The sequence below is a fragment of the Camelus bactrianus genome, chromosome 8 (assembly GCF_048773025.1).
Source record: "Camelus bactrianus isolate YW-2024 breed Bactrian camel chromosome 8, ASM4877302v1, whole genome shotgun sequence".
In the NCBI taxonomy this organism is placed as follows: Eukaryota; Metazoa; Chordata; class Mammalia; order Artiodactyla; family Camelidae; genus Camelus; species Camelus bactrianus.
In genome coordinates, this window is record NC_133546.1 from 17,686,835 (window position 1) to 17,700,105 (window position 13,271).

General features: G+C 33.6%; 1 protein-coding gene across 8 annotated transcripts in view; it reads left to right on the forward strand.

The window, feature by feature from the left end:
- SHPRH (SNF2 histone linker PHD RING helicase) overlaps nucleotides 1-13,271 on the forward strand; it is a 90,609-nt gene that overhangs the window by 34,340 nt on the left and 42,998 nt on the right. For all 8 annotated transcript variants that reach the window (XR_006728406.2, XM_010965683.3, XM_045524402.2 and 5 more), the window contains 7 exons: nucleotides 1,414-1,521; nucleotides 2,759-2,901; nucleotides 5,963-6,136; nucleotides 6,437-6,499; nucleotides 7,510-7,735; nucleotides 9,466-9,609; nucleotides 10,696-10,797. Coding sequence is in view for 7 of the 8 variants with exons in the window: in XM_010965683.3 (XP_010963985.2) it covers nucleotides 1,414-1,521; nucleotides 2,759-2,901; nucleotides 5,963-6,136; nucleotides 6,437-6,499; nucleotides 7,510-7,735; nucleotides 9,466-9,609; nucleotides 10,696-10,797 (960 nt within the window). In the remaining variant the exon portion in view is untranslated. The remainder of the gene's footprint in view (nucleotides 1-1,413; nucleotides 1,522-2,758; nucleotides 2,902-5,962; nucleotides 6,137-6,436; nucleotides 6,500-7,509; nucleotides 7,736-9,465; nucleotides 9,610-10,695; nucleotides 10,798-13,271) is intronic.

The window sequence follows — 13,271 nt, forward strand, 5'->3', positions numbered from 1 at the left end:
CTGTTCAGTTGACCTCATGAAATTGCCAATTTTGTAAGTCGAAAATGGTCTAGTATTGGCAGTTTCATATGGCTTAACCCTCTACTAAGTGGAAGCATTGGGATTTCCAGTTCAGTAGTCTTTCCAGTTTTCCTTCCACTGTCCCATATAGCCTTTGGTTCTCTCTCTTCATTCATAAAATAGTTTCAAGAGTCAGTGAAGTATTACAGTTAAATGAACAAAACTGAAGAATTTTCCTAAGTTTTCTAATGGAAAATTATAAGAATAAAATTTTTCAGCACTTGTATTGCTTGCAAATAAAGTGATCCTTCTTGTCTTGAAAAGTAGAAAGGGAGCAATTTTTAAATCCTTATTGTATTAATCTGCTTGAGCTGCCATAATTGAATACCACAGCCAGGGCGGTTTAAACAACAGAAATTTTATTTCTCACACTTACTAACTGGAATAATTAATATTGTTAAAATGTCCGTGTTACCCAAAGCAATATACAGATTTAGCACAATCCCTATCAAAATTTCAGTGGTATTTTTCACAGAAATAGGACAAACAATCCAAACATTTGATGGAAGCAGGAAAAACCCTGAATAGCCAAAGCAATCATGAGAAAGAACAAAGCTTCAGGCATCGTGCTCCCTGATTTCAAACCGTATTATAAAGCTATAGTAATTAAAACAGTATAGTGTTGACATAAAAGCAGACACACAGATCAAGCCTCTTTGGCTTGTAAATGGCTGCCTTCTCACTGTGTCTTCCTATGGCCCTTTCTCTGTGCACTTGTATCCCTGATGTCTCGCTCTTTTCTTTTAAGAACACCAGTCATATTGGATTACGGCTCCACCTTTATTATCTCATTTAACTATATTGACTCATTTAATTGCTTTCTTAAAGGCCTTATCTCCAAATACAGTCACATTTAGGGGTTAGGGATTCATTTTATAGATTTGGGGAAAACACAGTTCAGTCCATAAAATCTGTGTTAGTATATATTCTCAAGTATTATTTCTAAACTGAAGTAATTCCAAGAAATTGTAATAAATGAATCAAACAAGAAATTCTAAAAGGAATCCTTGCTTTGCCTCACAGTTTGAAACATTACTGCTCTTCCCCCTCCCTTTTTTTAAATTAAAAAACTAGTGGGAAATTCAGGGGGCAAATCCTTAGAATTTCTTTAGTTATGAAACCTACAGTTAAATATAAGTAAAGGTGACTTACAGATAAATTCTCTTCAGTATACATCTGAGGAATTTCAATGTGGCTTTTATGTTCTCTACAGTATACTTGTAGAGTTTTATGCTTTAGTCGAGTTAAGTAGCTTTAAATAAATAAAATAAGCACCCTGTTCTTAAAACATCATACTAAATTATTTTCAAGACCTGGAGTGGAAGTTTTTATTTGTTTCCCTTTCCAACACAGGCCAAGCAGCTGCGAGAGCATTACATGAGCAAGTGCAATTCAGAGGTCGCCGAGGCGCAGCACGCCCTGCTGCCGGTGCAGCAGACCATCCGTGACCTCCACAGAAAGGTGCAGCCACATGTGCGGCTTTTCTCACTCACCTGTGTCTCCACGTAGCATTTTGTGTTGTGTTTCGGTTTGGGGAGAAGCTTGAACTTTCTTGCTCACCTTGGAATTCTTAGCGCCTCGTGTAGTTCCTGGAGCACAATGAAAGTTTGCTGTTAGCTGTGTTTATTGATTCAACAGATGCATGATCACCTATTCTGAGGTTATTCTTCTTCATTTCCTTTAGGCTGTGATGGGGTCTCCTCTGACTTTGGGTATATAACAAGTTGTCTTTTGAAGAAAGTAGAGATTTCTGTAACCTATTTTTTTTTTAATTGAAGTACTATCAGTTACAGTGTGTCCAGTTCTGGTGTACAGCACAGTGTCCCAGGCATGCATATATATACATATATTCATTTTCATATTCTTTTTCATTAAAGGTTATTATAAGATATTCCCTGTGCTATACATAAGAAATTTTTTAATCTATTTTTATATACAGTGGCTAACATTTGTAAATCTCAAACTGCCAACTTTATCCCTTCCCATCCCCTTTCCCCAGTCACCATAAGATTGTTTACTATGTCTGCGAGTCTGTTTCTGTCTATAACCTACTTTTGATCTTAGATGTGTATGTTTCTAAAATCTTTTCTTTAAGATGTTGAAACGTTAGAACCACAGATATTTTTCTTAGGGAATACGTGCCATTTGTCATTTCCGAAGTTTCTCTTTCGTGAAGTCAGTAGCAAAGTCTAAAGAGGAGGCTACACAAAACACGCTGTCTTTTACTTTTCAATTATTCTCCCTAATACATTAATTATTTAGTATTTGGGCATATAATTTAATTAGTTATCATAGGTTATTCTTTTAATAGAATCTAGTTCAGTTAGCTGAGGACAACCATGATGTCTTTTTACTATGCTGAGAAAGAAACATGTTACCTTTTCAGATATATAGAGTGAATACTGAATTTTCATTTTGCTTAAGTGTTTAGCATAGCTTTGTTACACAGGTACATACAACAAATTCTCACTCATCCCGAGTAGTCAGGAAACAGGTGTTCTCTTTAATGATGGGTGCAGAAGTTGTACTCATTCATTGTATGCAGAGTAGGTATACTGTTCTCCCCGCTAACGTAGTCCCCTTGGGATTTGCGTTTATTGCTTCCTTTGAATTTTTCACAGGACCCTTTCCAGTGATAGAAACATAGTGAGTACTAAAAAAAAAAAAATTCATTGATCAGCTGTTGTCTTATTTACAGATTTATTCTAATTCTCCTTGGTGGCTGAATGTGATCCACAGAGCAATAGAATTTGGGATTGAAGAGGAGCTTATTCAAAGAGTGCGAAATGAAATAACCAGCAACTATAAGCAACAAACTGGCAAGCTTTCTATGTCAGAGAAGTAAGAAAATAGCGTGAAGTAAAGTATATGAGTAGTCACCCCAAATATTCAGATCATTTAATATTGAATTACAACTAAATACCCAAATATATCGTGGCTGTGAACATCTGGATTTTGCATGTTGTTAAGAGTATACTTCAGACCAAAATTAGGTGTAGGTATAAAAGAGAAACCTTTTTTGCTATATATTAGTCATTTTAAAATGTTCTCTTTTCAGTGTTTTTTTAACTCCTGTTCTTTAATCTGCTTAAAGTATTTTCTTTGTATCTTTGTTTGACAAAGTTACTTAAAGCCAACTTTAAGCAAAGTTTCGAAATAGACTTTGTTTTGGAGAATTTTGCCCTGGGGTAAGGCGTTCTTATTTCCCTGAGAGCTAAACTTGTAGTGCCACAGTGGCCCAGGTGTTATGTTTTAGAGTTACCTGCTTTGTCTTCCCCGTCTTTCTTTGTCAACACTCACCATTCTTCAAGATAGGTAAGTTGGACTATTGCTCTTGAAGTATAAGTGGTGAATAATTCTTCCCAGAGAACAAATTTACTCTTTATCAAAAACACCTTCAGTAGTTTAACCAGAAGGAATGTCTGTGTGATGTGGGGACTTTAGGTGTTGTATCAGAACTGTCAATTCTGGGTAGGGGACCAGAGAGAGGATCTTTATTGCTGCTCAGATCACATCCCAGTATAAGGTCCGCCTTGGTACTAAAGTTGGTTTTCATTGAAAAGTTCAGTATAAGAATATCTTTGAAATGTTTTAAGGTGTTTTCATTTACTCTTCTAAAAACTTTTCCAAATGTCTGCTTACACCCTAAAGAGATAGGCTACATTTTCCGCATGTCACTGTTAACTTGAGTGTACCTTAATGCAATCGTCTTTTTTTACCGTATAGACCTGATGGGCTTCTTGTTTCTGAAATACATGCAGTACTTTATGCTTTTAAGTGTACTTTCTTTTTCCCTGTTAAGACCAAGAATCACTATTTCAGGATAAATTGTCGTTTAAGTCATAATTTGTTTTATCCAGTTTAAAAGTTACATCCTATTATGTTCTGCCATCATTGTGGCATTAGCTGATAAGAAAAACATTTAAAATATCTTGAACTTGTTTTTCTTAAGTCATACAGGAACTACATCTAAAAGTTGTAAATCCCCATATTAGAATGTATCCCCAATTAAATATTTTGAGGTCCCAGTGCTGTATAAGGACCAATAGAAAACATGAAACGTACCATTCATTACACAAACATGCTTTTAAAAAACATTAGACATAAATAGAAAGTAAGAAAGCACACTTTAAATATTTTTATATTACATATATTTAGAAATTTTTTTAATTTTTTGAAAATTTTTTATTGAATTATAGCCAGTTACAGTGTATCAGTTTCATTTTAACATTGCTGCTGTGTTTTTTAATAAGACATATTTCAAAAACCAAACTACTCATGTTCACTTGTTAATGATTCTGGAGAAAGGCTATGTAGCTTAGAGATGAAGAGCGCACACAGGTAGGTTCTTGAGTCTGGCTGACTACCTGTGTTCATATCTGAACTCCACGACTTACTAGCTCTGTGACCTTGGGAAAGTTATATAATCTCTCCGTGCCTTAGTTGCCTTAGTCTCTTCATCTATAAAAGCACACAGCATTGTTGTGAGGATTAGTAAATTAATATTTGTAAGTAGTATCTACCATATAGTATGGTGTTTATGCATTACATTGTATTATGTTTTCTTCTCTTTCATTTAAAGGACCTGCAAGAGAGAACATTGCTAAGACTTGTTAAATGCTGACCTGTGATAATATTTTTCAGCCCCTACTCACATGCTCAGACATGAGTTTAGTGGAGACAATTTTTCAAAAGCTGTTTCTTCCCATTGGTTCAGAAGTTAATTTTTGAAGAACAACTTGAGTTTCTAATAAGTTACAAATAGAAGACTTTGTTTTCTTTTTGTAAATAGTTTTGATACCTAACCTCATAAGTATCTCTATGCAAATTTTTTAGAAATTACTTAGTAGCTATTCTATGTCTATTATGTGTGTTTTATAAAAAGTATAAGTCTAATTCTTACCTTCTAAAAGCCTACTAAAAGACAAGAGCCATAAATAATTTGAGAAATATGAGTATGTGTAAAAACTGAACAAAGTACTAAAGTGAATGATGTTTAGTAAGTTCCATGGACAGAAAGAAACATAGATTAGTGTTGTGAAATACTCTCCAGAAAGGAGAGCGGGCTCTTTCGAACAATTTGGAGAGAATGTTGTGAGGCATTTTGCAAAGAAGGATGTATTCTTAAAAGGCAAACAAATCCTGTTTATATTTTCCATTTTTAAATTTCTAATTATTCTAGGTTTTCTTTTTCCTTTCATAAACCCATACACACATTCATACTTTTTTTTCTTAGCGCATTTCATTTACAATTTATCAAAATGGTTAAGAGTATTGTCTTTGGGTTTAACTCCCAACTCTGCTACATGATAACTTTGTAACTTTCATTGAATTACTTTAGTTCATTTAAGCTTCATCTATGAACTGGGCACAATGGTATTGAGATGTGAAAGAAGTACTTGGCAAAGGGCCTGGAATATAGTAAATGCATAATAAAAATATATGTACATTTATATAATTTCCTTGTAATAGGGAATATAGCTCCTGGCTACTTTCTTATTTCTTAATTTTCTGTCTTTGCTTTTCATCCTGCAGTCACCTCGCCACATAAAGCATGGATGTCAGGAGGGACATCTGTAGTCAATCAGCATTAAAAGGAAAGAATGTGGCAATCCTGATCTTTCAGAGACATCAGAGACATAGGTTTTGTGCAGTTTTTCAGTTTCAAGGACAGGAACTATCAGGCATTTTTGTTATCTTTTGTAATAGACCACCCAATGTTATCTTTCCTTGTTTACTAGTAGATACCAATTGAATGCACTCCTAAAGTAAACTCACTCAAGCGTGACTAGGTAAAATGTTATACAGTTCTTCAACACTTTGCCAACCACTTTTTGAATTTTTAGGAAATTGACCAACTGTTCTTTTCTTTCTTGTGTGTGGTGCTGGTGATGGGAATCAGGTTCCATGACTGCAGAGGTCTTCAGTTCTTACTAACAACACAAATGGAAGAGCTAAGTAAGTTCCAGAAGCAAGTAAGAGAGGCTGTAAAAAATCTAGAGGGACCTCCATCTCGTCATGTTATCGAGTCTGCAACAATCTGCCATCTCCGACCAACCAGACTTCCTCTCAACTGGTAGGTGATAGAAATCATACAATGAAACAGCGTCATTCGGTTGAGCTACATTTCTTCTGAGAGAAGAAATGATGGCTCATGTATAACATTTCTCATTTGAATTTAGAGTAGAGATATTATTAATCTAACTTAAAAAAAAAAAATTCTCCAGGACCACATACCTGAGGACCATATAATTTTTTTTTCTAAAATGGCGTATTTCTTGTAAAGAAAATGTGAAGCATAAAATACTAACCCTCTTTTAAAAATTAGCTGTTTGCTGGGTGTGTCTGAATATTTCTCTGATAATTTCTTTTCCAGCTGTGTCTTTTGTAAGGCTGATGAATTGTTCACAGAGTATGAATCGAAGCTGTTTTCTCACACGTAAGTTCTCTGACTGATTATTTCCCATCAGGAAAATGAAACATTTTACAAGACTTGATGTTTTAATTTATAGGACTATAGTTTCCTCACAATAACATTTCTCTTATTTTTTCTCTTATTAAATCAATTTAGTAAGCTTTAGCATTTGATCATTTAACATGCTCAGTTTCACCTGTGTAGAACGTTTACTCCCAAATGCTCATGTCATGTAATAATGTGTACTTGAGGGACAGCTTGTGGAGTACACGGACTCACAAGTTCAACAGGTTTGAGCTCAAATCCCTGCCCACTATTGTGGGAGATTGCTTCTCTGAACCTCAGTATCCTTATGTGTGAAATGAAGATAATAACAACACTTACCTCACAGTTTTTTATGAATATTAAATGAGAAAATGTACATAATTGCTTAGCATTGTGTTTAATACATGGTAAGTGTTCTATAAAATGTTAGGTCTCATTAATACAGTTTCTCCAACACAGATTTGAAGTCTTCATCCTTGTGTCAGGGATTAAACTACTTAGTGAAGACATAGCCTTGGCGTTAGCAAAATTATCTCTATTTTACAAATATGAAAATTGAGAAAAGGCTAAATTCTGATTGCCAAAAAAAAAAAGAAGAAGAAGAAGGAAATCAGCAGTGTACTCTTAGATTATTTTGTGGGGTTATTTTGTTGTGTTCTTGCGTGGCTGATAGTGGTGGTGATAAGTGTTTTGTGTTATTTTAATTCTCAAAGCAAGATTTTTAGCCTGGAACTTATAGCCATTTTTTATGTCAGATTGCTCTCAAGAAAAACAGTGGTCAAATTTATAATACTTTAAGCATTTCAGAGTTGCTATGTATGGTTTTTCCAAAGATTTGCAAGCATGATCTTATAGACATGACATTGAAAGTTGTTTATAAAATTTTTTTTTTTTGATCTTGTTTCGTATTTGCTCTGCCGATACGATTTGTATAGTACTTGTTACCCTCGGACAGTATTTACTGTTATTTTGTTCTCTTACGTCTTCAGAGTCAAAGGCCAGACTGCAATATTTGAGGAGATGATAGAAGATGAGGAAGGACTGGTGGATGATCGGATACCTACCACCAGCCGGGGTCTGTGGGCAATAAGTGAGACAGAGCGATCTATGAAAGCTCTGCTATCATTTGCAAAGTCACATAGATTTGATGTTGAATTCATTGATGAAGGAAGTACTTCAATGGATCTCTTTGAAGCCTGGAAGAAAGAATATAAGGTAACAGTATTTTAAAAGTTCCTTCCAATGTTAAAAATTCTCTTCCTTTACATTAATTTTAATTGCTACTTTCCTTTTTCTCTCTTTAGTTTTTAAAAAATCTGCTTTAGAAACTTCAGGAACATAATTTATCTTTCCCTAAAATGTAATGGTGAATAATAAATACAAAATACTGAACAAATGAGGAAGTCCTATTTATTAAATTACTAAAAGAAAATCATTACTAAAATGAAATTTATATGAAACCTTTTATTTAGCCTTGAAAGTGTATCATTCTATTCTTAGCTTGATCTTACACTGCTATTCTGTAAGAGTATGGTTTTGTTTCATTTTTTTTTTTTATTTTGTTTTGCTTTTCCTCTGTGACTAACAACCAAACATCAACAACCTTAAAGAGTGGAGAACATAGTAAATATTTCTCAACATACAAGAGTGGAAACTCTTGCAATTAATAATGCACAAAGTGACCATTTATATTTATATGTTAATAATTTAATCATACTATAACTCTGTACCTGAGATAAGATTCCAGAATTCATTAATTTTGAATGATTCTTTATATGTGGATATGTTAACCCCTTACCCTACTTTGTAAGTGAGATGGGTAAAGAAATGAAAGAAGTGTCCTTTTTTTTAATTTATAAAGTGATAATTCCATTTTATATCTTTTAAGTTCCTGCCTTTTAAAACAGGATAAAAATTTATATCAAGAAAGAGAAGATATGCTATCTGTAATATCAATTTATGCATTTGATAAATTGGGGAATGTTACTTTTATAGAGTCAAAATCATTGGTTCATAATCATTTTTTTCTTTTCACATTACATTTTAAATGCAAAAGCAGATCAACACAGTTAATTATAGCAAGTCATGGAAGATGACAGTACTGTATACAGTGTTCACTTGCACCTATATTTTTTCTTTGAGCCCCATTTGGCCACATGCTTTTTGTCAGAAGAATGCTTACTATGTAGTTCTCCCAGATCCTTGTGCGTTTTTTTCTCCATAACATTGCAGATTAAACCCTCTTACAGCAGTGTAAGTGAATGAGCTACTGCTACACACGTCAATCAGAATCTAACTCAAAGCATAATGTTAATGAAGAAAGCATATCAAAAATTTTATACTGGTTGATACCATTTTTATAAATTTCAGGAACATATATAACCAGATTCTTAAGGATATGTAGATTAGTATAACTCCAATGAAAAGTACAGAATGGTAAGTCCAACTCAGAATAGTAATTACCCCCTTGTTGGGGGTTGAAGGAATATGTGTGAGGAAAGAGAGTAATACAGTTGAGAAGGAATATAGAGACTTTCTAAGGAACTGGTATTATCCTTCTTTCTTAAATTGGAGGACATGGACTCAGTTGTTTATGTTAGGATTCTCATTGTCATATATACACACTATTTCAAATATGTGAAATATTCTAATAATGGAAAGTGTTTCTTTAAGAAATAGAGGAGAGAATCTACCAGTCTAGTATTGATCTGTAAAGATCTTTGGCCCTATCAAGAAATCTTGGGATATGAAGAGGCAATACACGGTAGTGTCCTGTGGAGATTATTCAGTCACACTTGCTCATCCTAAAAATGGCCCAAGAACCACGTGTACCTTAGACACTTAATGAAAAAAACTGTATATGTCTTAAGACCTCACATCTTGGGGGTTTTAACGAGTTTTAACTACATGCATTACCACTGTCTTTGTCTTTTCTGTTCCTCCAGTTGCTTCACGAATATTGGATGGCTCTGAGGAATCGTGTGTCTGCTGTTGATGAGCTTGCAATGGCTACAGAACGACTAAGAGTTCGTGACCCTAGGGAGCCAAAGCCCAATCCACCAGTTCTTCACATCATTGAGCCACATGAGGTAACGTGCAAGTACATCACAAAAGACACGGCAAATAGATGACACAGAAATCCAAGATCCACAGAGCAGGGTCAGGGCAGTGATGTCTTCAGTAAATAAGTATTTCACATCTACTCCTAGTTTGAACCATATGAAGCTGTTTGTTTTTGTAGGTCAAAGATGAGCCATTTCATGTCTGATACATGCTTAGCACTCACTATTTTGGTGTATTGTGTCTTTGTTTCTCTCTATGTTGCATATTCATCTATTCTTGAGCTCCTTTTGGATGCCAAAACCTACAGATATTCTTGGTCAGTTTTTAGATATATGTCATTACCTTAGCTTTTTCAGAACTAAAAAATCTTTTCCAAGAATGACCAAGAATTTATTTTGCAGTGTTTTTCTTTGCTAATGATGAACAGATATTGACAATTTATCATCTGATAAATCCCTCTTTGTATCTCAGGATTAAAAAATAACTCCACCAGCCTTTTTCTTCATATTGGAAATATTATTTCCTTTATAATTTGTTTTTATTCCTTTAATCTTTTAAATCTTTTCTATAAAGCTTGGAGACCATGACTTAGAAAAACTTAGAAATATTCATTATATACTGTTTCACTTAATTTTTCAGACTTATCAATAAATTTTTCCTGTGAAAATAAATTTCTCTTATTTTTACACTTTTTTTCTGTTTACCATATTCTACTGAGAGGGCCACAGAGAGGAGGGGCTCAGGGAGATTCTCCCTGGATTTCTTAAAATCACTCTGGCCGAAGTAGTGTATCATTTTATTTTTCTTTATCCCATGAATGTACTACTGAAAAACCATACATAAATATTCTTTGGTTGATTTTTATCCTACTTCAGGAATATAGGGAACCTTCCTATTTAACAGAATTCTACATTGAATTTTGTTTTCTGTAATCTATATATCTATATTTTTTTTTTGAAATACATTATCTAGTATCCATTTTACAAATCTGTGTTTTCATATGTAAATGAGTTTTCTTAAAATAGGACACATGAATATTAAGGAAGAATTGTGCGTGTTTAATTTAATTTTACCATCTTAGAATAAAGAAGTTGTTTTGTTTTGTTTTTTAGGTAGAACAAAACCGTATAAAACTACTGAATGATAAAGCTGTTGCTACATCACAGCTTCAGAAAAAACTTGGGCAGCTTCTTTACCTAACTAACTTGGAGAAGGTATTGCTTTTAAAATATGCAACTTTTTTTCACACTATATTGTCAATATACCACTTTGGTGACTCCTTTTGTTTAATCTGTTATTCCCCTGATTAATGGTAGTGGTGATTTTTTTAATCTTTCTGTCTTTCTTTGTGTTTGTTATATGGGTCAGAACATTAGCTGTGTCTGCAATAGCTATGCAGATCACAAAAGGAGATGATAACTATAGAAAATATGTTATGTAGACAATATAAAAGGTGTGCAACATAGAGTATAGCACAATTTAAACAGACTATAGTTTGAAGCCTTGAATATTGGAAGTATTAGGACATACCTCTGGGCAAAGATTTCATTATATAATATAGACACATGCATCCATTAATGCATACATAGATTTTTTTAATTTGTTATTTGAAGCTGTGAAGTGTGTTTGGAAAGTTACTAAATAAGAAAACATGGTAATGAATTATTAATATAATTTCACAACACATTTTCTAAGTTGTGAGCAAAGTATTATTTTAGACATTGATGAGTATGATTCCATTTTCTTCGAGAGTAAATGACAGTTGGCAGAGTAATTTATCAGAACAACATACGATAGTAGATTTTTTGATAGGACAAATGAAGGAAAGCAGTAGACTACAATTGATCTTGAAAATTGACACAAAATACATTTAGGTGAATCATTAAATCCCAGTGATGACAAAATGGAAAAAATTGGACATTCATTATAGGAAAACAACATGGGAGTTTAAAGGTAGACTGTGCACGTTTGAATCATGATGTGATTATTTTCTAGCTATAGGACTTTATTCAAGTCCTATATCTTTGTCTCATCTGTGAAATGACAGAATAGTAACACTATCTTTTAGGGCTTTCTTGAGGATTAAGTGAATTAATATATGTAAAGTACCAAAGTATTTCCTGGTTTACTAAGCACTTTCTAGGTATTTGCTATTAATATTATTATATTATTACTACAATGACTACTACTATTTTGGCAGGAAAAGAGAGATGTTACAATGAAGCTTACAAAAACAGGTGGTGGGCTGGATTTGTCCTATGCTTAGTAGTTTGCAGATTTCCTTACTTTCCTTCATTTATAGATTAAATATTTTTTCTTATATTTTTAGCCAAATAAGTTTTCCTACATAGATCATATCCTTAGAATTTTAATTTTTTTAAATAATTCAACATATGGAAGATATCAACTTATGTCCCATAACTATACCATACTTACTCATTAAGTATTGTCTGCAGCTGCTTTTGTGACCAAGCTGCTTTAGTGTGCATGCTCTTGGTTAGTCCCCTCCCACACTGACTCTGGGCTTGGTCATATGACTTGCTTTTGGCCTTGTGACACAAGCAGAGGCTTGAAAAGTCCATGCACATTGGAGTTCTCCCAGTCGTGTTGTATTTTGGAACTATGAGACTATGTGAGGAAGCCCAGATTGCCTTTCTTGGGAGCAAAGACCTCACCTTAGCCCTCTCCCAGACCCGTCAGCCTCCCAGCTACTAGACATGAGTGCGGGGCCATCCTGGACCATCAGGCTCGAGCCATATCAGCCCATCACAAAATTATCCAGGGCACCTGTAGAATCAAAAGAAATGAAAGTTTATTTAGCCTCTAAGATTTTAGGTGGTTTGTTATATGTTACCTGAAAGAAATCAGTAATTAACAGAGGAAAAGAGTAATTCAGGTCAGCTGTTTAAAATGCTTGCATACTTACAAAGGTAATGGAATTGTTTTAACCATTAGAGTTGCGGAATCTGTGCACAATTTCAGCCTTTTTTTTTTTTAACTGCTTATAGAAGTCAAAGGATAATGAAGAACAATATTTTTTCATGTTTAATTATTTGGTTAGTGAAAGTGCAGACTTAAAAACTTTAGTAGTCTGTAAGTCTGATTTACTTTGTTTTCCTCAGTTTTAATTTGATGACCTGTTTGAAGATCTTTCAGTTTTTGATATAATTTTAAGGAGATTTTGAAAAGCTATTATACTTTGACATAATTTCTAGGCATAGATCGGTCTCAAATCAGTAATATTTCTCCTTTCTAGTTATTTGCTTTGCCTTAGTGAGATTAGAAAAAGGATACTGAGTAGAAACCAGTATTAATAGGGAGTTACGTAAATAAATGCTGCCTCTTCCCATGTCTGTGATCCCGTGCCAAACGGACATACAGAATATATATTTCTTTATAAAAAATATAGCATGAAAATAAAATTTTAATAACTTATCTAAATTATATTTTTATTTTTCCTTCTATAATTATCACAAATACAGTAATGTGATAACTTTAACAAACTGTATGAAAAATTGTGTCAGTTTTTCAGTTCACTCCTTGAATGAATGTTATCTGTAAATCCTAGGAATAATAGTATTAGGTAATGTAGAAATTATTAGGTCATCTCAATTATTATATTTTTTAATTGCAACTGCCAGCATTTACTTTATAAATTAGTTGTAAAACATATACCAGGTTTTAAAAT